This window comes from Oncorhynchus clarkii, chromosome 9, assembly GCF_045791955.1.
Source record: "Oncorhynchus clarkii lewisi isolate Uvic-CL-2024 chromosome 9, UVic_Ocla_1.0, whole genome shotgun sequence".
NCBI classification, from domain to species: Eukaryota; Metazoa; Chordata; class Actinopteri; order Salmoniformes; family Salmonidae; genus Oncorhynchus; species Oncorhynchus clarkii.
The window spans coordinates 45,170,028-45,193,368 of record NC_092155.1 but is presented as its reverse complement, the minus strand read 5'-3'; the positions used below and the strand labels follow the sequence as shown (position 1 = coordinate 45,193,368).

General features: G+C 41.7%; 3 protein-coding genes across 8 annotated transcripts in view; 1 reads left to right on the top strand and 2 right to left on the bottom strand.

The window, feature by feature from the left end:
• The window catches only part of LOC139417253 (peptidylprolyl isomerase H (cyclophilin H)), a 35,372-nt gene extending 26,988 nt beyond the window's left edge, over nt 1-8,384 (bottom strand). The window contains exon 1 of one of the 2 annotated variants that reach the window (XM_071166504.1): nt 8,191-8,384. In XM_071166504.1, coding sequence (XP_071022605.1) covers nt 8,191-8,256 — 66 coding nt within the window. In that variant the 5' untranslated portion in view covers nt 8,257-8,384. The remainder of the gene's footprint in view (nt 1-8,190) is intronic. The other variant, XM_071166503.1, reaches the window with a different exon arrangement.
• A 172-nt stretch (nt 8,385-8,556) lies between these two features.
• LOC139416399 (transcription initiation factor TFIID subunit 10-like) lies at nt 8,557-10,959 on the bottom strand. 2 transcript variants are annotated; one of them, XM_071164979.1, is made up of 5 exons: nt 10,055-10,959; nt 9,567-9,724; nt 9,257-9,321; nt 9,018-9,132; nt 8,557-8,856 (listed from the first exon to the last, which is right to left on the bottom strand). In XM_071164979.1, the coding sequence occupies exons 1-5, from the start codon at nt 10,185-10,187 to the stop codon at nt 8,764-8,766; spliced, it is 564 nt and encodes a 187-aa protein (XP_071021080.1). In that variant the 5' UTR covers nt 10,188-10,959; the 3' UTR covers nt 8,557-8,763. The 2 variants fall into 2 exon arrangements, with proteins under 2 accessions (XP_071021080.1, XP_071021081.1); XM_071164980.1 differs by having other exon boundaries at nt 8,557-8,853; nt 10,055-10,424.
• Nucleotides 10,417-23,311, top strand: LOC139416398 (putative oxidoreductase YteT). 4 transcript variants are annotated; one of them, XM_071164975.1, is made up of 15 exons: nt 10,480-10,528; nt 10,999-11,237; nt 11,855-11,966; nt 12,215-12,299; nt 12,564-12,637; nt 12,835-12,894; nt 13,109-13,216; nt 13,455-13,511; nt 13,896-14,026; nt 14,132-14,186; nt 16,506-16,598; nt 16,818-16,952; nt 17,383-17,484; nt 17,881-18,042; nt 22,542-23,309. In XM_071164975.1, the coding sequence occupies exons 2-15, from the start codon at nt 11,185-11,187 to the stop codon at nt 22,665-22,667; spliced, it is 1,353 nt and encodes a 450-aa protein (XP_071021076.1). In that variant the 5' UTR covers nt 10,480-10,528; nt 10,999-11,184; the 3' UTR covers nt 22,668-23,309. The 4 variants fall into 4 exon arrangements, with proteins under 4 accessions (XP_071021075.1, XP_071021079.1, XP_071021076.1 ...); XM_071164974.1 differs by lacking the exon at nt 10,999-11,237 and having other exon boundaries at nt 10,417-10,528; nt 11,858-11,966; nt 22,542-23,311; XM_071164978.1 differs by lacking the exon at nt 10,999-11,237 and having other exon boundaries at nt 10,465-10,528.
• The last annotated feature ends 30 nt before the right edge of the window (nt 23,312-23,341 follow it).

Below are 23,341 nucleotides of genomic sequence, written 5' to 3'. Positions count from 1 at the left end.
TTGGAACACAGAAGTGATGGTTGCTGATCGTGGGCCTCTGTACACCAATGTAGATATTCCATTTTTTTTTTTTAAATGCCTTTCTTTTTAGGACAATGGTAGACACTTTCTTGTAGGTCTGGTTTGTCCACAAATATGTGGTGTTTAAAACAAACTTTCGTAGATCTGTTTCTTGTTTTACAACTAACTTCCTCACACTGACTACACCGTTTGCAAATTCAATGATACATCAACCTGAGTCTTTCAATGACAGCCAGGCCTATTGTGCAGGAATAAGATGGAGTATCCTATATCCACAATGTGCCAAATGACTCATGCTTACTTTGTTCACTCATAAAGCTTCAACCGAGTATAATGAAACAAAGGTAGTGTGTATAATGTATGCATGTATAGGCCTAAAAAGGGCCTAAAATTGCCACTATCACAATTTTCTTAAATATGGTTTATTTTACAAATGTAAAAGCATATCAAGCATCCTTCCCCCCAGATATACTGAACAAAAATATAAAACGCAACATGCAACAATTTCACTGAGTTACAGTTCTTATAAGGAAATAATTATTTAGGCCTTAATCTATGGATTTCACAAGACTGGGGAGCCAGGCCCAGCCAATCAGAATTTGTTTTTCCTGTACAAAAGGGCTTTATTACAGACATAAATACTCCAGTTTCATCAGCTGTCCGGGTGGCTGGTCTCAGACTATCCCGCAGGTGAAGAAGCCAGATGTGGAGGTCCTGGGCTGGCATGACAACACGTGGACTGCGGTTGTGAGGCCGGTTGGACATACTGCCAAATTCTATAAAACGGCGTTGGAGGCCGCTTATGATAGAGAAATTATTATTCAATTCTCTGGCAACAACTCTGGTGGACATTCCTGCAGTCCGCATGCCAACTGCACACTCCCTCAAAACTTGAGACATCTCTGGCATTGTGTTGTGTGACACAATGCCAGTTTAATCAGCTTCTTGATATGTCACACCTGTCAGGTGGATGAATTATCTGGGCAAAGGAGAAATGCTCACTATCAGGGATGTAAACAAATTTGTGCACAACATTTGAGAGGAATAAGATGTGTGTGTGGAAAATGTCTGCCATTTTTTTTTCAGCTCATGAAACATGGGACCAACATTTTACATGTTGCGTTTATATTTTTGTTCAATATAAGTTTCTGTGAGAATTACCAGAACAATCTGAGACACCAAAACATATTTGGGGCTATGCAACCATGGAAAGGCCTATATTTACCATTGGAAAAGACTGCTACTGTACAACAATGATTGAATTGAGCCCCTAGTGTAGGCCTACAGTGTCCTACACACAATTAAAAACCGGCTTAAGTCATCAAATGTGATGACACAGTCCCGCCCTTTCCTGCCAAGTACGCTGTGTTTTTCCTAAAGTGACAAATGACCAACTGCCCTAACAAAATCCACAATATTGGTAACAGACTCCATCTGCTGGTCATGTCAAATGGGCAATGTCCTCATGAGTCATGACCAAACTTTCTTGTGTCAGATTACGTTAAAATATGAACGGCTGTCTATTATTTAGTGTATCTGGTGGAGAGGAAAGAGTCAAATTCCAAATGAATTGGGTCCTCTTACCAAAGGAAAACTCTAATCTGGACCTCGAAACCAGCCCGGTTCCACTGCTGATATTCATTCTTCCCCTCTAAACAAGGACTGATTTAGACCTAGGAGTGGACACCACACAACTCTGTGCAGAGGGTGCAATCAATTATCAGCTAGAACAGAAAAGCAGCACTATTAGTCTGGACCTCCAGGCTGGGATTCGAACACCCCTGACCTATAGTCCTGGAGACCCATAGCCATGCTGACTAGGCTAGGAGAGCCACAATGCTAGCTAATAAATCTTTGGCTAGTCTGATCATTACTATCTGCGTTCCAGCTGAGCGATTAGTCGTTGATAAGTAGCTAGTGTAAAGCATTCCGGGCAAATGTTCTACTAACCTGTGCTTGGCGATAGCCTACTTACAATTTTCTTCCGAATTGAGAAAAAGTATCTTGTAAATGTGTGTCCAGTTGCAAATGGTTCTCGATAAACCAGACAAAATTCGGAAAAATATTAAATCCACCTTTTGCACTGAGTGACTAGTTCCCTCACCATTTCACCTGCCAGACATGTTGCATTCACAACATCTTTGCCGGAACTAGTCGTTTCTATGTGACGTGGCCACGTTTAAAAGTAGATAACAGTGCATCAGACAGTGCAACCAAAAGAGAAACACACATTTATTTATTTTTATTTAACCTTAATTTAACCAGGTAGGCAAGTTGAGAACAAGTTCTCATTTACAATTGCGACCTGGCCAAGATAAAGCAAAGCAGTTCGACACATACAACGACACAGAGTTACACATGGAGTAAAACAAACAGTCAATAATACAGTAGAAACAAGTCTATATACGATGTGAGCAAATGAGGTGAGATAAGAGCGGTAAAGACAAAAAAAGGCCATGGTGGCAAAGTAAATACAATATAGCAAGTAAAACACTGGAATGGTAGATTTGCAGTGGAAGAATGTGCAAAGTAGAAATAAAAATAATGGGGTGCAAATGAGCAAAATAAATAAATACAGTAGGGAAAGAGGTAGTTGTTTGGGCTAGATTATAGGTGGGCTATGTACAGGTGCAGTAATATGTGAGCTGCTCTGACAGTTGGTGCTTAAAGCTAGTGAGGGAGATAAGTGTTTCCAGTTTCAGAGATTGTTGTAGTTCGTTCCAGTCATTGGCAGCAGAGAACTGGAAGGAGAGGCGGCCAAAGAAAGAATTGGTTTTGGGGGTGACCAGAGAGATATAACTGCTGGAGCGCGTGCTACAGGTGGGTGATGCTATGGTGACCAGCGAGCTGAGATAAGGCAGGGCTTTACCTAGCAGGGTCTTGTAGATGACATGGAGCCAGTGGGTTTGGCGATGAGTATGAAGCGAGGGCCAGCCAACAAGAGAGTACAGGTCGCAATGGTGGGTAGTATATGGGGCTTTGGTGACAAAACGGATGGCACTGTGATAGACTGCATCCAATTTGTTGAGTAGGGTATTGGAGGCTATTTTGTAAATGACATGGCCGAAGTCGAGGATTGGTAGGATGGTCAGTTTTACAAGGGTATGTTTGGCAGCATGAGTGAAGGATGCTTTGTTGCGAAATAGGAAGCCAATTCTAGATTTAACTTTGGATTGGAGATGTTTGATGTGGGTCTGGAAGGAGAGTTTACAGTCTAACGGGACACCTAGGTATTTGTAGTTGTCCACGTATTCTAAGTCAGAGCCATCCAGAGTAGTGATGTTGGACAGGCAGGCAGGTGCAGGCAGCGATCGGTTGAAGAGCATGCATTTAGTTTTACTTGTATTTAAGAGCAATTGGAGGCCACGGAAGGAGAGTTGTAATGGTATTGAAGCTTGCCTGTCAAAAGATGGGCCAGAAGTATACAGAATGGTGTCGTCTGCGTAGAGGTGGCTCAGAGACTCACCAGCAGCAAGAGCGACATCATTGATGTATACAGAGAAGAAAGTCGGCCCAAGAAATGAACCCTGTGGCACCCCCATAGAGACTGCCAGAGGTCCGGACAGCAGACCCTCCGATTTGATACACTGAACTCTCAGAGAAGTAGTTGGTGAACCAGGCGAGGCAATCATTTGAGAAACCAAGAGTGTTGAGTCTGCCGATGAGGATGTGGTGATTGACAGAGTCGAAAGCCTTGGCCAGATCAATGAATACGGCTGCACAGTAATGTTTCTTATCGATGGCGGTTAAGATATCGTTTAGGACCTTGAGCGTGGCTGAGGTGCACCCATGACCAACTATGAAACTAGATTGCATAGCAGAGAGGGTATGGTGAGATTCGAAATGGTCGGTAATCTGTTTGTTTACTTGGCTTTCGAAGACCTTAGAAAGGCAGGGTAGGATAGATATAGGTCTGTAGCAGTTTGGGTCAAGAGTGTCCCCCCCCTTTGAAGGGGGGGACATGCTAGTAATAGCTGCTTTCCAATCTTTGGGAATCTCAGACGACACGAAAGAGAGGTTGAACATGCTAGTAATAGGGGTGGCACCAATTTCGGCAGATCATTTTAGAAAGGGTCCAGATTGTCTAGCCCGGCTGATTTGTAGGGGTCCAGATTTTGCAGCTCTTTCAGAACATCAGCTGACTGGATTTGGGAGAAGGAGAAATGGGGAAGGCTTGGGCACGTTGCTGTGGGGGGTGCAGCCGTAGAAAAATGCATATTGAAATTCTCAATGACAGTGTTTCCCATCTTCAGTGCAGTGAGCAGCTGGGAGGAGGTGTTCTTATTCTCCATGGACTTTACAGTGTCCCAGAACTTTTTTGAGTTTGTGTTGCAGGAAGCAAATTTCTGCTTGAAAAGCTAGCCTTGGCTTTTCTAACTGCCTGTGTATAACGGTTTCTAGCGTCCCTGAAAAGCTGCATATCACAGGGACTGTTCAATGCTAATGCAGAACGCCATAGGATGTTTTTGTGTTGGTTAAGGGCAGTCATGTCTGGGGAGAACCAATCTCCCCAGACAATCTGTTCCTGGTTCTACATTTCTTGAATGGGGCATGCTTATTTAAGATGGTTAGGAAGGCATAAAAATAAAAAAAAAACAGGCATCCTCTACTGACAGGATGAGATCAATATCCTTCCAGGATACCCCGGCCAGGTCGATTAGAAAGGCCGGCTCGCTGAAGTGTTTCAGGGAGCGTTTGACAGTGATGAGTGGAGGTCATTTGACCGCTGACCAATTACGGATGCAGGCAATGAGGCAGTGATCGCTGAGATCTTGGTTGAAGACAGCAGAGGTGTATTTAGAGGGCAAGTTGGTTAGGATGATATCTATGAGGGTGCCCGTGTTTACGGCTTTGGGGAGGTACCTGGTAGGTTCATTGATAATTTGTGTGAGATTGAGGGCATCAAGCTTAGATTGTAGAATGGCTGGGGTGTTAAACATGTTCCAGTTTAGGTCACCTAGCAGCACGAGCTCTGAAGATAGATGGGGGGCAATCAGTTCACATACGGTGTCCAGAGCACAACTGGGGGCAGAGGGTGGTCTATAGCAGGCGGCAACGGTGAGAGACTTGTTTTTAGAGAGGTGGATTTTTAAAAGTAGAAGTTCAAATTGTTTGGGTACAGACCTGGATAGTAGGACAGAACTCTGCAGGCTAACTTTGCAGTAGATTGCAACACCACCCCCTTTGGCAGTTCTATCTTGTCTGAAAATGTTGTAGTTAGGGATGAAAATTTCAGAATTTTTGGTGGTCTTCCTAAGCCAGGATTCAGACACAGCTAGAACATCAGGGTTGGCAGAGTGTGCTAAAGCAGTGAATAAAACAAACTTAGGGAGGAGGCTTCTAATGTTAACATGCATGAAACCAAGGCTATTACAGTTACAGAAGTCATCAAAAGAGAGTGCCTGGGGAATAGGAGTGGAGCTAGGCACTGCAGGGCCTGGATTCACCTCTACATCACCACAGGAAAAGAGGAGGAGTAGGATAAGGGTACGGCTAAAAGCAATGAGAATTGGTCGTCTAAAACATCTGGAACAGAGAGTAAAAGGAGGTTTCTGGGGGCGATAAAATAGCTTCAAGGTATAATGTACAGACAAAGATATGGTAGGATGTGAATACAGTGGAGGTAAACCTAGGTATTGAGTGATGATGAGAGAGATATTGTCTCTAGAAACATAATTGAAACCAGGAGATGTCATCGCATGTGTGGGTGTTGGAACTAATAGGTTGGAACTAATAGGTTGGATAAGGTATAGTGAGCAGGACTAGAGGCTCTACAGTGAAATAAGCCAATAAACACTAACCAGAACAGCAATGGACAAGGCCATCGGTAGCAAGCTAGCATAGGATGGAGGTCTGTTTTTAGCCACCTCGTGCGTTTCCGTCGGTAGGATTAGTGGGGTTCTGTGTGGTAGAGGGGATCAATCCAATTTGCAAAAAAAAAAAGTTTGAGGCCCAAGAAAAAAAATAACCCGCACACAGTTAGCATATATATATATATATATATATATATATATATATATATATATATATATATATATATATATATATATATATATGGGACACAACAAGACGAGGACAAAAGACGTCTGTCTGACTGCTATGCCATCTTGGTGGTGTATGCAAGCAACATTTTTTTATTTGATACAAAATATAAATGTAATATCTTTCTGAATATTCTCTGGTTTTTGGAGAACCACTATTAACTTCAATTCCATTGCATTACATTGAGCCATTGGACATCCCCTTTAGCCTTGTGAGGGAAATGCTCTGTCTAAACGCAAATACGCCTGGCATGCGATACAACTTTAAAAACGCTTGGAACTTAACTTTCATATAAGCAAGAATAATAAAAAATATTCTATGTATAGAATTAACACTTGTAAAAAGATACACTTAACTTTACGCAGTTTAGGAAAGTTGCACCCTGCTGTATTTTGAGAAACGCGATCTAGACGGAAATGTGAAATTGAACAGTCCATTGGAAATGCGACCGCAAAGTGAGAGGATGTGTCATAGCGAGGCGGTGTGTAAAAACAGCTGGGTGCTATTTTGCTAAACCGCACACAGTTAGCCTATCTTTTATATTTGAAAGATTCTTTCTTGCTTAAATGAAAGTTAAGTTCCAAAGGTTTCCCATAATCTTAACGCTAGTGAGGATTAATAACTTTTCTCAACTTTAAAACAGAGTTGGGTTTGTAGTTCATTAATTTCTACATTAACTTTGTACAACGAACCATGGCGGAGTTAGTGCATACAAAAAGACGCCATTACTATTTATTTCCTATGTCATTGCCTACAAGTGTGATAGGGGATTTCTATTGGAGCAGCACTTTCTGGCTATCTACATTACTGTACTGTCACAGATGGAACAACGAACCAGATATTTCACCAGGTGTATAAATGTGAAGCATCCAGTTGGCGTTTCCACTCACTATATGGTAATGAGGAAGCCCAGTGGCCAGAATGCTGCTAACTTACTCATTGATGAAACATTTGATCTCAATACAGTTTTGTTTCCAAAACTATATGTTACAAACAGAGTGGACTACGTTTTGTAGACTTTACTCTTTGACAAAGTTTCAACAAAATGTTGTTTTTTTGTTAAAGGGTGAATTGAGTTATTGCAAACACCCACTTCACAAAGTAGCCGTTCCCTAACGGAAATATGTGAATACTTGCTAGAACGTGCCAATAGGATATTGCTAGCTCATGCTTTGCCCATCTCCTCGCTTGTTTTTATTTAACTAGGCAAGTCAGAAAATCGTATTGCGCACTGCCCTATGGGTCTCCCAATCACGGCCAGTTGTGATACAGCCCAGGATCGAACCACGGTCTGTAGTGACACCTCTAGCACTGGGTTGCAGTGCCTTAGATCGCTGCGACACTGATTAATTTTCTCCCATTGGAAACGACAGGCTGTGATCCATCTTGGGTTATTCATAAAAATATTCGGTACTGTTTTTGCCTTTGTCAAAGACAGAACAGTATGAAGATTGGCGAATACGTTTTAGCCTATAGAAAGCTCTAATCACACGTAAGCAATGTAATGACGACGTTGGCTAGCTAAGTTCATGAAGAGAAACGTCATCCGGTCTAAAGACCGTCTCACGACGAGCCGCGTATGTGGTCAAATCAAAGGCGCTCCGAAATACGTGTTCTCCGCATGAATTTAACTAGCCAACGTTGCCATGACATCGCCCACGAGTGTGATGGGGAATTTCTGTTGGAGAAGCAGTTTGACGAAAATGTGTCAGTTTGTCTTTCTTAAGAACATGTTAAAATAATGAAGACATAGGCTCAAATCTACGTTGCATCTTCAGAGTAGTTAATTTTCTCAAAGGGAGTATGTTTCACTTCTATCATCCCTCAAATGTTGATGTGTTTCGCAAGCGTTCCCGGAAGTCTCGCGATGTTGCGCCTTTGGATTTATTAACTGTGCATTCGTAGCTACTACAAATCAACTATTATCACGTAACGTTAGCTATCTATTGCTTGAGACCACATGTCTACATATTATATGGGATGTTTTTTAGCTTCAACGTGATGGCTAGCTAGATTTGTCAAAATTACATTTTTGGGGAAAGTTAGCTAACGTTAGCTGGCAGGCTAGCCAACAACGTGCTAGCTGGCCATTTCATAGGTATGAAAGCAATAAAACGAGTTACTCACTTGTCCTCCAATGGTGACATCAAAGAACACAATCGGGTTGTTGGGGTTAGAAGGCTGAACATTCATTGTTATTTATTTTCACGCACAAGTAAAACAATACGTGAAACTATTCAGTGGTTAGCCGAAAGCATGTCATTAGCGAACTAATTCAAAAAGAACTGCAGTTCCTAAATCTACGGTAGCCGCGGGTGGACAATTACTACGGCTCACTTCCATGGACAAACATTACTGATTGCCCCCACTCAAGAAAACATTTTTTTGGGGATACTAATGTTATCGCATCCAAATCAATAGAGTATATAAACGACCCATAACTCTTCTCCTTGTACACCAAAGTACATAAAGGAAAAAGCACAAAGTCAGAAATAAGTAATTGCTGAACGTTTTATTTGTCTCAATAAAATATTACAAGCTCAAATTCAAACAAAGTAAAGCATGCTCTACTTGGAAGAAAAAAAACAGAACAAAATAGTGACTGCAATTAATATTCCATGACCATCCTAAAAGGACCATCATAAGGGGTTTATGAGGCGCAAAAACAGCAGAAGCTGCCAGACTGCATATGCCAATATCCTATGTGAAGTAATGAGGTTTCTTTACGTTGATGCCATACTCAGACAGGGCAGGGGAGAGGTCCTCCATGGTCAATGTGTACTTCTTGTCCTGCTTTGGAAGAGAAGAGGTGGGATGACGTAGTGAGAAACCAATCAACAATACAGTCATACTTGTGCATGAATAATTCTGTGCAACTCATGTAAACAGTTAGTGTTCATTCACTGAGATGTTTAGCCTATGTTATGTTTCAATACCATCAGAAATCCACCAACCTTTGTCTTGTTCCTGGAGCTCCCAGAGGCTGTGCCCTTCATTTTACAATGCTGCAGGGCATCGTTAGCAATGTCTGAGATGAATTTCTGAGCTGCTAGGGAGACCAAACGGATTCTGAAAACGATGGGCATATTTAATGTTTACGTTTGGCGCTGAAATTAGTTGATATAAATGGTGTAAAAGCTGAAAGATGGAGAGGACACTTTGCAGGTAAAGAGGTAAACAAGATAAGGCTTACATTCGCGGATCAGACGCCTCAAAGCCGGCCCGGTTGAGATAGTAGCCTGTCACTGCATCAGGGATCTGGCAAACAAATGGTTGGACTGAAGTCATTGTGATGTGTTTTAGTATGGTATTTTGTACCCTAGCATCACCACAATTGATACCGGAAGGACATTTATATGCTAAATATAAACTACTTCACACAAATATGCAATATGTATACAAGTAAATTGACTGTTGTCATCAGCCTAGGTATGCGAAAAACGTAATCTACATTTGTCTTCTCGTGAACTAATGTTACGACTTTAAAAAGGGGTATGACTCACTGTAGGAGTGTAGTCCTCCAATTGCATGAGAAAGTCAGCCAGTGGTGTGGTGGAGATTACAGGCTTCACATCGCCGTTGGCAATGCCACTGGGAACATAGACACCGTTGGACACGGATGTGTCAGATGATGGTGTGACCATGGTAGCCGAGGTTGGGGCTGAAACAAAAAAAAAACATAATGAAATGGTTTAATATCTTCCTAAATGTAGCTGAGATGTTGATAGCCAAGGTCCAGCTTTGGGCTAAGCTATGGACTGTTTCACAAAGCAGCAAGCAATGAACGTGCTAGATCTAAGATGAGTTTCAAGTTCTGTATAGTGCTATATGATGTGTGGGATACTGTACTTGAAGAATTTCAACAGTTCTGAGTCACTTTTGATCTAGTTTGCTTAGCTAGTAAATAGCAGACCATTCATGTGTTGTGTAACCGTGTCTAAAGCCAGCTCATAAAGCTGTTTATAACCTCAAAATGAGCGGAAATACTTACCATTACTTATGGCAACCGAGGGGATACTGCTGACATTAGTTGCTGCATTGTTGTTAGTGATGCAATTACTGGATGTCGAGGAAATTGAAGAAGAGCCCCCTGGTATGACTGGCTGTGGAGTATCAACGTTCATATTGGTTGCTGGCTGCACCGCAGTTCGCTTGGTAAAATAGACGAAATAAAAAAATTAAGTTAGCTAGCTAGCTATAGTGAAAGGGTTAAATTAACTACCAAAAATACCCTTTTACAACAGTGTATGGGTAAATAGCGAAAAATCAAGATAATTCGTACACTATAATCGTGCTAGCAAACAGTGGCATTAGCTTATGAAATTGTATTTTCACGCCTTCCGTGTGCATCGATTTCAATGTCTGGCATAACCATGTCTTATCCTACTATTGGTTCCTCCCCAGAAGAATTTGCGCAGATGCATCCACCGAATCTTGGATTCACTGAAGACCACCGCCGGTTAAGGTAGGTAGCCTACTGTAGCCAATATTGTATGCAAACGTTTGTAGAAAAAAACTATAGATCTGAATTTCGCGTTTTTTGTACACGGTCAAAGATAAACTCGGGCGTGAATAATGGTCGTTGTGTTTTTGTTGTTGAAATATTGCATCCCCGTTTAACCTTCAGCCTACTATTGCTGATTTTTATATGATCATGTGACAGTCATTTTATCTTGTCAGCAAAGGGAAACAACGTACATGCTTTGTTTAAAAGATCGTCACTAGTTAACACAGTCATAATTATGGCTAAACCCCGCCTATTTCTACAATTTATTTTCTTACATTCTTACACATAAATTTACACATACATGTTATTCAATCATTTCATCCAAACTGCTCGCGCGCGTCAACGAGTTCCTACGAAATAGGTCTTGGTTCTATTTTTGACGATTGACGCACTGCAAATCCAGCCTCTCCCATCTCATTGATTTTTAGGAGCATATACCCACGCAGGTGATTGGAAGCTGGCGGTCCACACTCCAGTCCAGTTGTTGGTGGTAATGCACCTTAAAGTTGGTTGCTAACTGCCATATAATGTCGATTACTAGAAACTATCTAAATTTCCCCATTTATCTGTGGATTAATTGTCGGATTAGATAACACGATGTTGTGTGACTCAAAATGGGTCACATTTCTACAAAGATCCAGGAAAAAAAGGACCCTGCGCATTTCAGGTAAAATAACAACCCAATGTTTATATCCCATGACAAATTAGCTAGCAACAGCAAGTTAGCTAGCTAAATGTCCATGAATGTTTCATGTGTTTCGACCTGTCTCCAAATGAATATAGTTGGTTCAGAGTTCGTTATGATATTATGATATTTCATCCTGCATGTCCTGATCTCGTCTGCTGTGGATGGACACAATCAACATGCGTGCCCGGTGTAGTCAGCATGTTAAAATCAGATGTGAAACCTTACCTTAACAACACTGCTAACCTTGAATGAAGACCAAAAACCTCATATTTGTTTGCATGAATTTTTACAACATGGCCAATTTTTACTTTGTGGCTGTGTTAACTAGTGACAACCTTGTTTAAACGAATACATTATTAATGTAAAAGTAAATCAAATAAGTTCAACTAGGAAAACAAGAAATTAGTCATTCTTCAAATATAACTTGGCACAATAATATTTGTTTTATATTTTTTTCACCATGAAAATGATCTATTACATAAAGCTCAGTCAGTCTTAAGAGGATGTTCAGTCAACGAAAACAATAGCATTAAACATCCTATACATCAATAAATGAAACATGGCTGGTTTGAACTGATGTCTTTGTCATTTTGAAGCAGGGCCCAGAAAGACAGGATGGCATCACCTGTGGATGTCATTGTGGTGGGAGCTGGGAACCGTGGGGAGACATACTCACACTTTGCCTCCCTCCAGCCTCAACGCATGCGAGTAAGGCTCCCCAACATCTCTCTACATCTGATCTTGTCAATATTGACTGAAATAACTTAAATGAGTAGACCATCTGATCTTAGTGAGATATAGGCTTTCATCCCTGCTAGGCTAAATCATTCATCACTTCTTTCCATCAGAATTTAAATGTCCTACCGATTAGTAGCCATTCGGTCTTGACTAAGGTTTTACATAAAAGTCATGATGATGATAATAATGGAAACAATGAAAACTCAAATGAACTGTAGGTCATTGGAGTGGCTGACCCCAGGAAATTTGCACGGGAGAAACTTCAGAAGCAACACAGAATAGCAGATGTCAACGTGTTTGCTGGTATGAGTGAAAAATATTTAATTGTCGGTCCACACCCATTTTCTCCCTCTCCTTTTCGATATACGCTGGATTGATTATTTGGTAGCACTTAATTTGAACTATACGGCATAACAGTGTCATATTATCACAAGCATGTCGTAACAATAAGCTCTCGTGGCATCTTATGTCTCTGAATGTCAAGTACAAACCAGTATAATTTTGCATGCATTGTAATCAGTTATGAAAAGTGTTATGACATATGTTACCTATATTCCTCTTTCCCAGATTGGCGTGGTATAGTACAAAGGGAGAAGTTTGCTGATGCTGTGTTCATTTGTACTCCAGACCGCCAACATAAGGTAATAGGAGTAGTAGAGCATACTTGTTACTCAATTAATCACATTTGGTATATCACAGAATCTGAGCAACCATTTCAACAGAACTATTTTAGGATGCTCAGTGTCTAGCATTTTGCCCATTGATGCTACAGCAGGCTAAGATTGAGAATCCATGATGGGTGTTCTGAGTGAGTGTGTGTTCTTGTCTTCTTGCCAAGAACCCCGCTGTGGCACTGGCAAAGAAAGGCTACCATATTCTTCTGGAGAAGCCCATGGCTGTGAGTGTTCCCCCAACCCCTGTAAATACGATGTATGTTGTTGTGATGTCTGATCAAGACAAGATTATTTCAGCTACCCTATACCAGCCCAGTAGACATAGTTTATACAATCAATCATATCTAGAGATATAGAAAGAGTGTGTCTGTGTCTGTCCGTGTTTGTTTTTGTGGGCGTGTGTACGCGCAGTGTCAAATTTATATTTTTTCGTATTAGGTAACAGCTGAGGACTGCACAGAGATTGTAAGAACTTGCATTCAAAATGGTGTGATGCTAACAGTGTGCCATGTCCTCCGATATGACCCTGTCATTCACAAGATAAAAGTAAGTGTATATTCATTTATTTGAAATATTACAGTATGTTTTGCACAGATCTATGCTTTTTGCGTAGACCAGCATCATTAGGACAATGGCTACTGTGATTGGATTTAATGCCCAATCAGAGCTCGAGCGAAAATATGCCTAGTAACAAGGTGCTCCTCGCGGGATAGAAGCAGTCAAATCAATCTTGAGAAGGGCTGCCATATAGTGTGTTGCCAATGCTTTGGAATTGACCCCACAGGTGCTGATGGACAGTGGAGCGATTGGAGACCTGGTCCATATTCAACACCTAGAACCGGTAGGGATGTATTTACAATACTGTGTAAATTTTACATAATTTACATAGAGCATAGCCAGACTTGGGTTCAAGTGCTATTACTATAAAGTACTAATAGTATTTAATGTATTTGTGTTTGAGTGATCTTGCCGTGCACAGTGGAACCAACAGAATAAATAAATAAACTTCACTTACTATAATAGTTGCAAAACTGCAAAGCCCGCTCAACTAGGCTCTCCAGACAGGCTATAGCAAACGCTTATATTTATGGACGATTTCAAATAGTATATGAACCCAGGTCTTCGTACAGTATTGCACATTTGAATAGTGACCTCCACTCTCAGTGCAGCCTGCATGGGTTAAAGTATCTGCAAAGATTTCCATGGTTACTTTCTCCTGTTCTAGGTGGGTTTCTTTCACTTTGCCCACTCCTTTGTTCGAGGGAACTGGAGGAATGAGGCTGAGAGCTCTTTTGCACTTCTGGCCAAATCCTGCCATGACATTGACTTGATACATCACTGGGCTGGAGGACGAAGGTAAAGAGGCAATGTTTAAAAAAATATATAAATAAAATAACAAGTTAATCAACTAATTTCTTTGATCGACTGACAGCCCTATTAAAAAAAGCTTGTTCTTCACAGGTGTTTGAAAGTGTCATCATTTGGATCTCTCAGTCACTTCCGCAAAGAGAAAAGGGTTTGTGGTCTTCTCATATACATTTGGAAAGTATTGAACTCCTTCACTTTGTTTCACATTTTGTTACATTACAGCCTTATTCTAAAAATGGAATAAATCATTTTTTCCCCTCATCAATCTACACATAATAGCCCATAATGACAAAGCAAAAACAGGTTTTTAGACCTTTGGCAGCAATTACAGCCTCAAGTCTTCACGGGTATGACGCTACAAGCTTGGCACACCAGTATTTGGGGAGTTTCTCCCATTCTTCTCTGCAGATCCTCTCAAGCTCTGTCAGGTTGGATGGGGAGCGTTGCTGCACAGCTATTTTCAGTTGTCTCCGGAGATATTCGATCAGGTTCAAGTCCGGGCTCTGGCTAGGCCACTCAAGGACATTCAGAGATTTGTCCCGAAGCCACTCCTGCATTATCTTAGCTGTGTGCTTAGAGTCGTTATCCTGTTGGAAGGTGAACCTTCGCCCCAGTCTGAGAACCTGCTCCAAAGCTATCAGGACTTCATCAAGGATCTCTCTGTACTTTGCTCCGTTCATCTTTCCCTCGGTCCTGACTAGTCTCCCAGTCCCTGCCACTGAAAAACATCCCCACAGCATGATGCTGCCACCACCATGCTTCACCATAGGGATGGTATTGGCCAGGTGTTGAGCAGTGCCTGGTTTCCTCCAGATGTGATGCTTGGCCTTCTGGCCAAAGAGTTCAATCTTGGTTTCATCAGACCAGAGAATCTTATTTCTCATGGTCTGGGAGTCCTTTAGGTGCCTTCTGGTGAATTCTAAGTGGACTGTCATGTGCCTTTTACTGAGGAGGGGCTTCCGTCTGGCTACTCTACCATAAATGCTTGATTGGTGGACTGCTGCAGAGATGGTTGTCCTTCCGGAGGTTCTCCCATCTCCACAGAGGAACTGTCAGAGTAACCATCGGTTTCTTGGTCACCTCTCTGAACAAGGTCCTTCTCCCCCGATTGCTCAGTTTGGCCAGGTGGCCAGGTCTTGGAAGAGTTGGTTTCCTAACGACACAATCTTGTCTCGGGGCTCTACGGACAATTCTGTCGACCTCATGGCTTGGTTTGTGGGACCTTATATAAACAGGTGTGAGCCTTTCCAAATCATGTCCAATCAATTGAATTTACCACAGGTGGACTCCAAACAAATTGTAGAAACATCTCAAGGATGATCAATGGAAACAGGATGCTCCTGAGCTCAATTTCAAGTCTCATCGCAAAGGGACTGAATACTTATGTAAATAAGGTATTTTTTCAATTGTTTTTATTTGCAAAAAGATCTAAAAAACCTGTTTGCTTTGTCATTACAGGGTATTGTGTGTAGAGTGATGAGGGAAAGATAATAATTTAATCAATTTTAGAATGAGGCTGTAACGTAACAAAATGTGGAAAAAGTAAAGGGGTCTGAATATTTCCGAATGCACTGTAATCAGAAAGGAAGTGGTACAACTATGTTTGTCTGTTTTGGACACTGATTGAACTCTAAATAGTTTTTTAAAAATGGGTTTGTCATGCCATTGAACAATAATACAGGCCCTGGAGTGATGACAACCATAGATACATACACATGAATGAATGTGTTACTTTAACATATTAGCATCCACATTCCCATACCATCTCAAATACTTCCCATACCATCTCAAATATATTGTTTAGTTTTTAATATACTGGAACCACTGATTTCACAACTATTTGGACCCAAACTAGGAAAAATATGGATCGTTAAGGAAAACATTACAGCAACAGCCGATACAACCTTTACACAGAGTCACTGTGTTAGAATAACAGCACACCACAGGCGATACGGTGGGAGAACAGATGCTGCCCCATAAGCCTGAGAACTGACTGTAACTAACTCCTGGTGATTCTTTGTCTGGGAAAACATAGCTGACAAAGCATTGCATCACACTCCCACAACCACAACCCCAGTTTCCTGCCTTACATCCACCTCTCCCGAAGCAGCTGATGTCCATGCTTTTACATTTGATTTTTACTTTTGAGTTACCTTCTAATCATACTGTACTCATTGTGTGATATTATCACTCGTTGTATTAATGTTTGTTTTTAGATCGCTTTTGATTTCTGTCAAAGGTACTCAATCCTCTTTGGCCCCTTTGGGACATAAGTCCACAATGAGCTTCCATTTTGTCCTACATAGTATAATGGTGGGTTTCCGAAAAGCTTTGTAGCACTAAGATCATCTTTCGATCCATTGCCTACAATGGATTTGCTGTAGATGATGTGAGTGCTACGACGCTTTCGGTAAACCCACCCGAAAATAGTCCAAGGTGATTCAGTGCTAAAGAGTTTTTCCTCCAGCCACCAGGTGCTGCAGACCGCTGCCTAGACTGCCCTGTAGAGGAATCTTGCCCATATTCTGCACGCAAGATCTACCTGGACAGAGTCAAACAGGTTTTTCCATTCATGTCAATTACATTTGATTTGTCCCACGAGGGGCAATTATTATTCAGGGTAAGCAGTGTAAATTAGAAGGCTCATAGAAAATGGCCGTGTGTGTGTGTGTATCTAAATCTGTGTCAATCAATCAAATGTAATTATAAAGCCCTTTTTTTTACATCAGCAGTTATCAAAAAGCACTTTACAGTAACCCGGCCTGTGTGTGTCTCTCAGGGCTGTGTGGGCTGGCCCGTGTCTGTGATATGTTCCAACTCTCTCCCAGACATTGAGTCTGTGACCGAGGCTCTGAAATCAGGGCCGTACGGCCGCTGTGTCTACCAGTGTGACAACGACGTCTGCACCAACCAGGTAAGACTGACCACCATCTGGCTAGCCGCTAGCGCAGAGAAACCATGCTTAGAAAAAAAGGGTTATCCTACATTTATACAGCTACACTTATTATGAATTATTTATTTATTATTTATTACTCAGTATTTCACCTTTATTTTAACAGGATATCTCCTTTAGAATAAGTGTCTCTTTCGTAACAGACTATTCCAAGTGTCAGAAGAGTGGTTACAGAATTGTAAATTAAGTCCTGCATACTTTTGTTGTATTTAAATTAAGTTTATGCTTCGGTCAGAAATAATAATACAAGCATTTCACTACACCCGCAATAACATCTGCTAAACACATGTATGTGACAAATACAATTTGACTTGGATTTGATATTGGCTCAAGTCGACACAGCTCCTCTCTTTATCTCTCTTCTCTCACCTTGTTGTACCTGTGTGTACAGGTGGTGAACATGGAGTTTGAAGGGGGTCTTACAGCTGCTTTTTCCATGGTGGCATTTACAGAGGAGATATGTAAGCGAAGGACCACCATCTATGGCAGCAAGGTACTGTAGCACTCCAGTCCAGACACAATCTTGAATAATCCAACATCAGGTTAAATCATTATGAATAATTAATTGTTGATCATTAATATGCCACTTGTGTGATTGAAATTAATGTGATATGATAATAAGATACGGATATGGATTGAATAGAAAGAGAGTGTGTCCCATCAATATTCATAATCTAACTGAAATAGTTTATTGACCTGAATTTCGGTGTCATAGTTTATGAACTTTGGTATCTCTCTGTCCGGGAATATTTATCCTTATGAATAATAATCTGTATTTGTAGTAGCAGTAAAGCTAGAGCTGGATGTATCTGGCTACTGTCTGATTTTAGTACATAAAGAAAACCTGCAAACATTTTCTTATCATGTAATGATTGCTTTGTTCCTATAGGGGGAGCTGTCGTGTGACGGACATGAGATTCGAGTGTTTGACTTCCTCACAGGGAGGGCCACCAAGCACACAGCAGAGACTTGCGCCCCAGGGGCCTTTGGCATGGGCGGGCACGGCGGGGCGGACTACCAACTGGTGGAAGCCTTCATCTCTGCTGTGGCGGTGAGTGCTGGGAGCCTGTGTGAATGTCAACATTGAGGGACAATTTTTTTAAAACTTGAGATCTGCGCTTTGACTTAGGCTTGTGTTAATCATACATTGATGTCGTGGAACGTCGTGGAACAAAATGTTATTTGAGTTATCTAGATCGTTGTTTGGATTCAATCAAACCCCATTGTGAATTTACACTGTTGCAGTACCTGGTTCAATAAAATCACAGAATGGTACTGTAAAAACTCTTGGCCTAACTCTACCTGAAGGGGGTATACAAAAGGCATTCATAACACCTTTAAAAAAACAGTCATGACACCTTTTGCAGTTTCACTCATAGGATATGCTTAACACCCCGGCAGTCTTACAATCTAAGCTAGATGCCCTCAATCTCACACAAATCATCAAGGAACCCACCAGGTACAACCCTAAATCTGTAAACATGGGCACCCTCATAGACATTATCCTGACCAACTTGCCCTCCAAATACACCTCCGCTGTTTTCAATCAGGATCTCAGCAATCACTGCCTCATTGCCTGTATCCGCTATGGGTCCGCGGTCAAACGACCCCCCATCATCACTGTCAAAGGCTTTCTAATCGACATGGCCCGGGTATCCTGGAAGGATATTGACCTCATCCTGTCAGTCAGGATGCCTGGCCATTCTTCAAAAGTAATTTCCTCACCATCTTAGATAAGCATGCCCCGTTCAAAAAATGCAGAACTAAGAACAGTTATAGCCCTTGGTTCACTCCAGACTTGACTGCCCTTGACCAGCACAAAAACAACTGCAATAGCATCGAATAGTCCCCGCGATATGCAACTGTTCAGGGAAGTCAGGAACCAATACACGCAGTCAGTCAGGAAAGAAAAGGCTAGCTTTTTCAAGCAGAAGTTTGAATCCTGCAGCTCTAACTCCAAAAAGTTTTGGGACACTGTAAAGTCCATGGAGAACAAGAGCACCTCCTTCCAGCTGCCCACTGAACTGATGCTAGGTAACACAGTCACCACCGATAAATCCTTGATAATTGAACATTTCAAGAAGCATTTCTCAACGGCTGGCCATGCCTTCCTCCTGGCTACTCCAACCCCGGCCAACAGCTCCGCCCCCCCCGCAGCTCCTCGCCCAAGCCTCCCCAGCTTCTCCTTCACCCAAATCCAGATAGCAGATGTTCTTTAAGAGCTGCAAAACCTGGGCCCGTACAAATCAGCTGGGCTAGACAATCTGGACCCTCTCTTTCTAAAACTATCTGCCGCCATTGTTGCAACCCCTATTACCAGCCTGTTCAACCTCTCTTTCGTATCGTCTGAGATCCCTAAAGATGAAAAGCTTCTGCGGTCATCCCCCTCTTCAAAGGGGGTGACACCCTAGACCCAAACTGTTGCAGACCTATATCCATCCTGCCCTGCCTATCTAAAGTCTTTGAAAGCCAAGTTAATAAACAGATCACTGACAATTTCGAATCCCACCGTACCTTCTCTGCTGTGCAATCTGGTTTCCGAGCCTGTCACTGGTGCACCTCAGCCACGCTCAAGGTACTGAACGATATCATAACCGCCATCGATAAAAGACTGTACTGTGCAGCCGTCTTCATTGACCTGGCCAAGGCTTTCGACTCTGTCAATCACCGTATTCTTATTGACAGACTCAATAGCCTTGGTTTTTCTAATGACTGCCTCGCCTGGTTCTACTTTGCAGACAGAGTTCAGTGTGTCAAATCGAAGGGCATGTTGTCCGGACCTCTGGCAGTCTCTATGGGGTTACCACAGGGTTAAAATCTCAGGCCGACTATTTTTCTCTGTATATATCAATGATGTAGCTCTTGCTGTGGGCGATTCCCTGATCCACCTCGACGTAAACGACACCATTCTGTATACTTCTGGCCCTTCCTTAGACACTGTGCTAACTAACTCCTAACGAGCTTCAATGCCATACAACACTCCTTCCGTGGCCTCCAACTGCTCGTAAACGTTAGTAAAACCAAATGCATGCTTTTCAACCGTTCGCTGCCCGCACCCGCCCACCCGACTAGCATCACCACCCTGGACGGTTCCGACCTAGAATATGTGGACAACTATAAATACCTAGGTGTCTGGTTAGACTGTAAACTCTCCTTCCAGACTCATATTAAACATCTCCGATCCAAAATCAAATCTAGAATCGGCTTTCTATTTCGCAACAAAGCCTCTTTCACTCACGCCGCCAAACTTACCCTAGTAAAACTAACTAACCTACCGATCCTCGACTTCGGCGACGTCATCTACAAAATAGCTTCCAATACTCTACTCAGCAAACTGGATGCAGTCTATCACAGTGCCATCCATTTTGTTACCAAATCACCTTATACCACCCACCACTGCGACCTGTATGCTCTAGTCGGCTGGCCCTCGCTACATATTCATCGCCAGACCCACTGGCTCCAGGTCATCTATAAGTCTATGCTACAGTGCCTTGCGAAAGTATTCGGCCCCCTTGAACTTTGCGACCTTTTGCCACATTTCATGCTTTAAATATAAAGATATAAAACTGTATTATTTTGTGAAGAATCAACAACAAGTGGGACACAATCATGAAGTGGAACGACATTTATTGGATATTTCAAACTTTTTTAACAAATCAAAAACTGAAAAATTGGGCGTGCAAAATTATTCAGCCCCTTTACTTTCAGTGCAGCAAACTCTCTCCAGACGTTCAGTGAGGATCTCTGAATGATCCAATGTTGACCTAAATGACTAATGATGATAAATACAATCCACCTGTGTGTAATCAAGTCTCCGTATTAATGCACCTGCACTGTGATAGTCTCAGAGGTCCATTAAAAGCGCAGAGAGCATCATGAAGAACAAGGAATAGGACAACAATCAGTTGTATATTGCACAAATCTGGCCTTTATGGAAGAGTGGCAAGAAGAAAGCCATTTCTTAAAGATATCCATAAAAAGTGTCGTTTAAAGTTTGCCACAAGCCACCTGGGAGACACACCAAACATGTGGAAGAAGGTGCTCTGGTCAGATGAAACCAAAATTGAACTTTTTGGCAACAATGCAAAACGTTATGTTTGGCGTAAAAGCAACACAGCTGAACACACCATCCCCACTGTCAAACATGGTGGTGGCAGCGTCATGGTTTGGGCCTGCTTTTCTTCAGCAGGGACAGGGAAGATGGTTAAAATTGATGGGAAGATGGATGGAGCCAAATACAGGACCATTCTGGAAGAAAACCTGATGGAGTCTGCAAAAGACCTGAGACTGGGACGGAGATTTGTCTTCCAACAAGACAATGATCCAAAACATAAAGCAAAATCTACAATGGAATGGTTCAAAAATAAACATATCCAGGTGTTAGAATGGCCAAGTCAAAGTCCAGACCTGAATCCAATCGAGAAGAAAGAGAACTGAAAACTGCTGTTCACAAATGCTCTCCATCCAACCTCACTGAGCTCGAGCTGTTTTGCAAGGAGGAATGGGAAAAAATTTCAGTCTCTCGATGTGCAAAACTGATAGAGACATACCCCAAGCGACTTACAGCTGTAATCGCAGCAAAAGGTGGCGCTACAAAGTATTAACTTAAGGGGGCTGAATAATTTTGCACGCCCATTTTTTCAGTTTTTTGATTTGTTAAAAAAGTTTGAAATATCCAATAAATGTTGTTCCACTTCATGATTGTGTCCCACTTGTTGTTGATTCTTCACAAAAAAATACAGTTTTATATCTTTATGTTTGAAACCTGAAATGTGGCAAAAGGTCGCAAAGTTCAAGGGGGCCGAATACTTTTGCAAGGCACTGTAGGTAAAGCTCCGCCTTATCTCAATTCACTGTTCTTGATAACAACACCCACGCGTAGCACACGTTCCATATACATTCCAGGTATATCTCACTGACCATCCTCAAAGCCAACACCTCATTTGGCCGCCTTTGCTTCCAGTTCTCTGCTGCCAGTGACTGGAACGAATTGCAAAAATCGCTGAAGTTGGAGACTTATTTCCCTCACCAACTTTAAACATCAGCTATCTGAGCAGCTAACCAATCGCTGCAGCTGTACATAGTCCATCTGTAAATAGCCCAATCAATCTATCTACCCCATCCCCATACTGTTTTTATTTACTTTTCTGCTCTTTTTTTTTCTTTCTGCACACCAGTATCTCTACTTGCACATCCTCATCTGCTCATTTGTCACTCCAGTGTTAATCTGCTAAATTGTAATTATTCGCTCCTATGGCCTATTTATTGCCTACCTCCTCATGCCTTTTGCACACACTGTATATATACTTTCTTTTTTTCCTACTGTGTCATTGACTTGTTTATTGTGTTATTGGCTTGCTTATTGTTTATTCCATGTGTAACTCTGTGTTGTCTGTGTCACACTGCTTTGCTTTATCTTGGCCAGGTCGCATTTGTAAATTAGAATTTGTTCTCAACTAGCCTACCTGGTTAAATAATGGTGAAATAAATAAACCTTACATTACACTCATGTGGATGGAAAAAAATGTGACGCGTGTGTGTGTCGCGTAGAGTGGAGATGCATCTTTTATCCGTTCCGGACCAGAGGAGACTCTACTGAGCCACAAGCTGGTGTTTGAGGCTGAGCGGTCTCGACTGGAGAGCAAGGTGGTGTTCTGTGGGACTGACCAGGACTAGACGTCTACATGAACGGTGACGTGAAGGGACATAATCATCATTTTTGATCATCAACATTAATGATTCAACTCTAATAATTATGACAGAGCTCACTCAGGCAGCACATGAAAATGATTAACTGGATAGTTAATGGATATTTCATTTTACTGTATGTCATTTTTTATCTAGGCCTAGTGTTGAGATTGTTTAATTCTCAAGGATTGTTTCATGTGCACATTCCATGAAAATGATTTTCTTAACAAAATGTGATGTCAGCAACTGTTTTTATGTAAGAAGCTGATTTTCAAAGAATCATATATTTTGCCAGTTTTCTAAAATGTTGTGTGTTCTAATATCTTGTATGAAACTGGAATCAAGGCCCCCTCGAAGATGCTTTTGAAATTACACACATGTAGCCTATCTAAGCAAACATCTATAAATACACCCCATGCACTTACCATAAATGCCTCCTTTGCCGTATTGTACTTTGCTCTACGTTACTCTTCTTTTGTATCGTCATTAGCACAGTATAGATGATACCAATTCTTGCTCCAAGACGCTGCCAATTTGGATAACCGAAAGACGATTGTGCTGATTTATTGGCATGTTGAACCATGTTGCACGCCATAGTAAAAATAAAATGTCTTATCTGAGGCTGACATTTATTCTGATTAAAATTATTTATTATACATCTT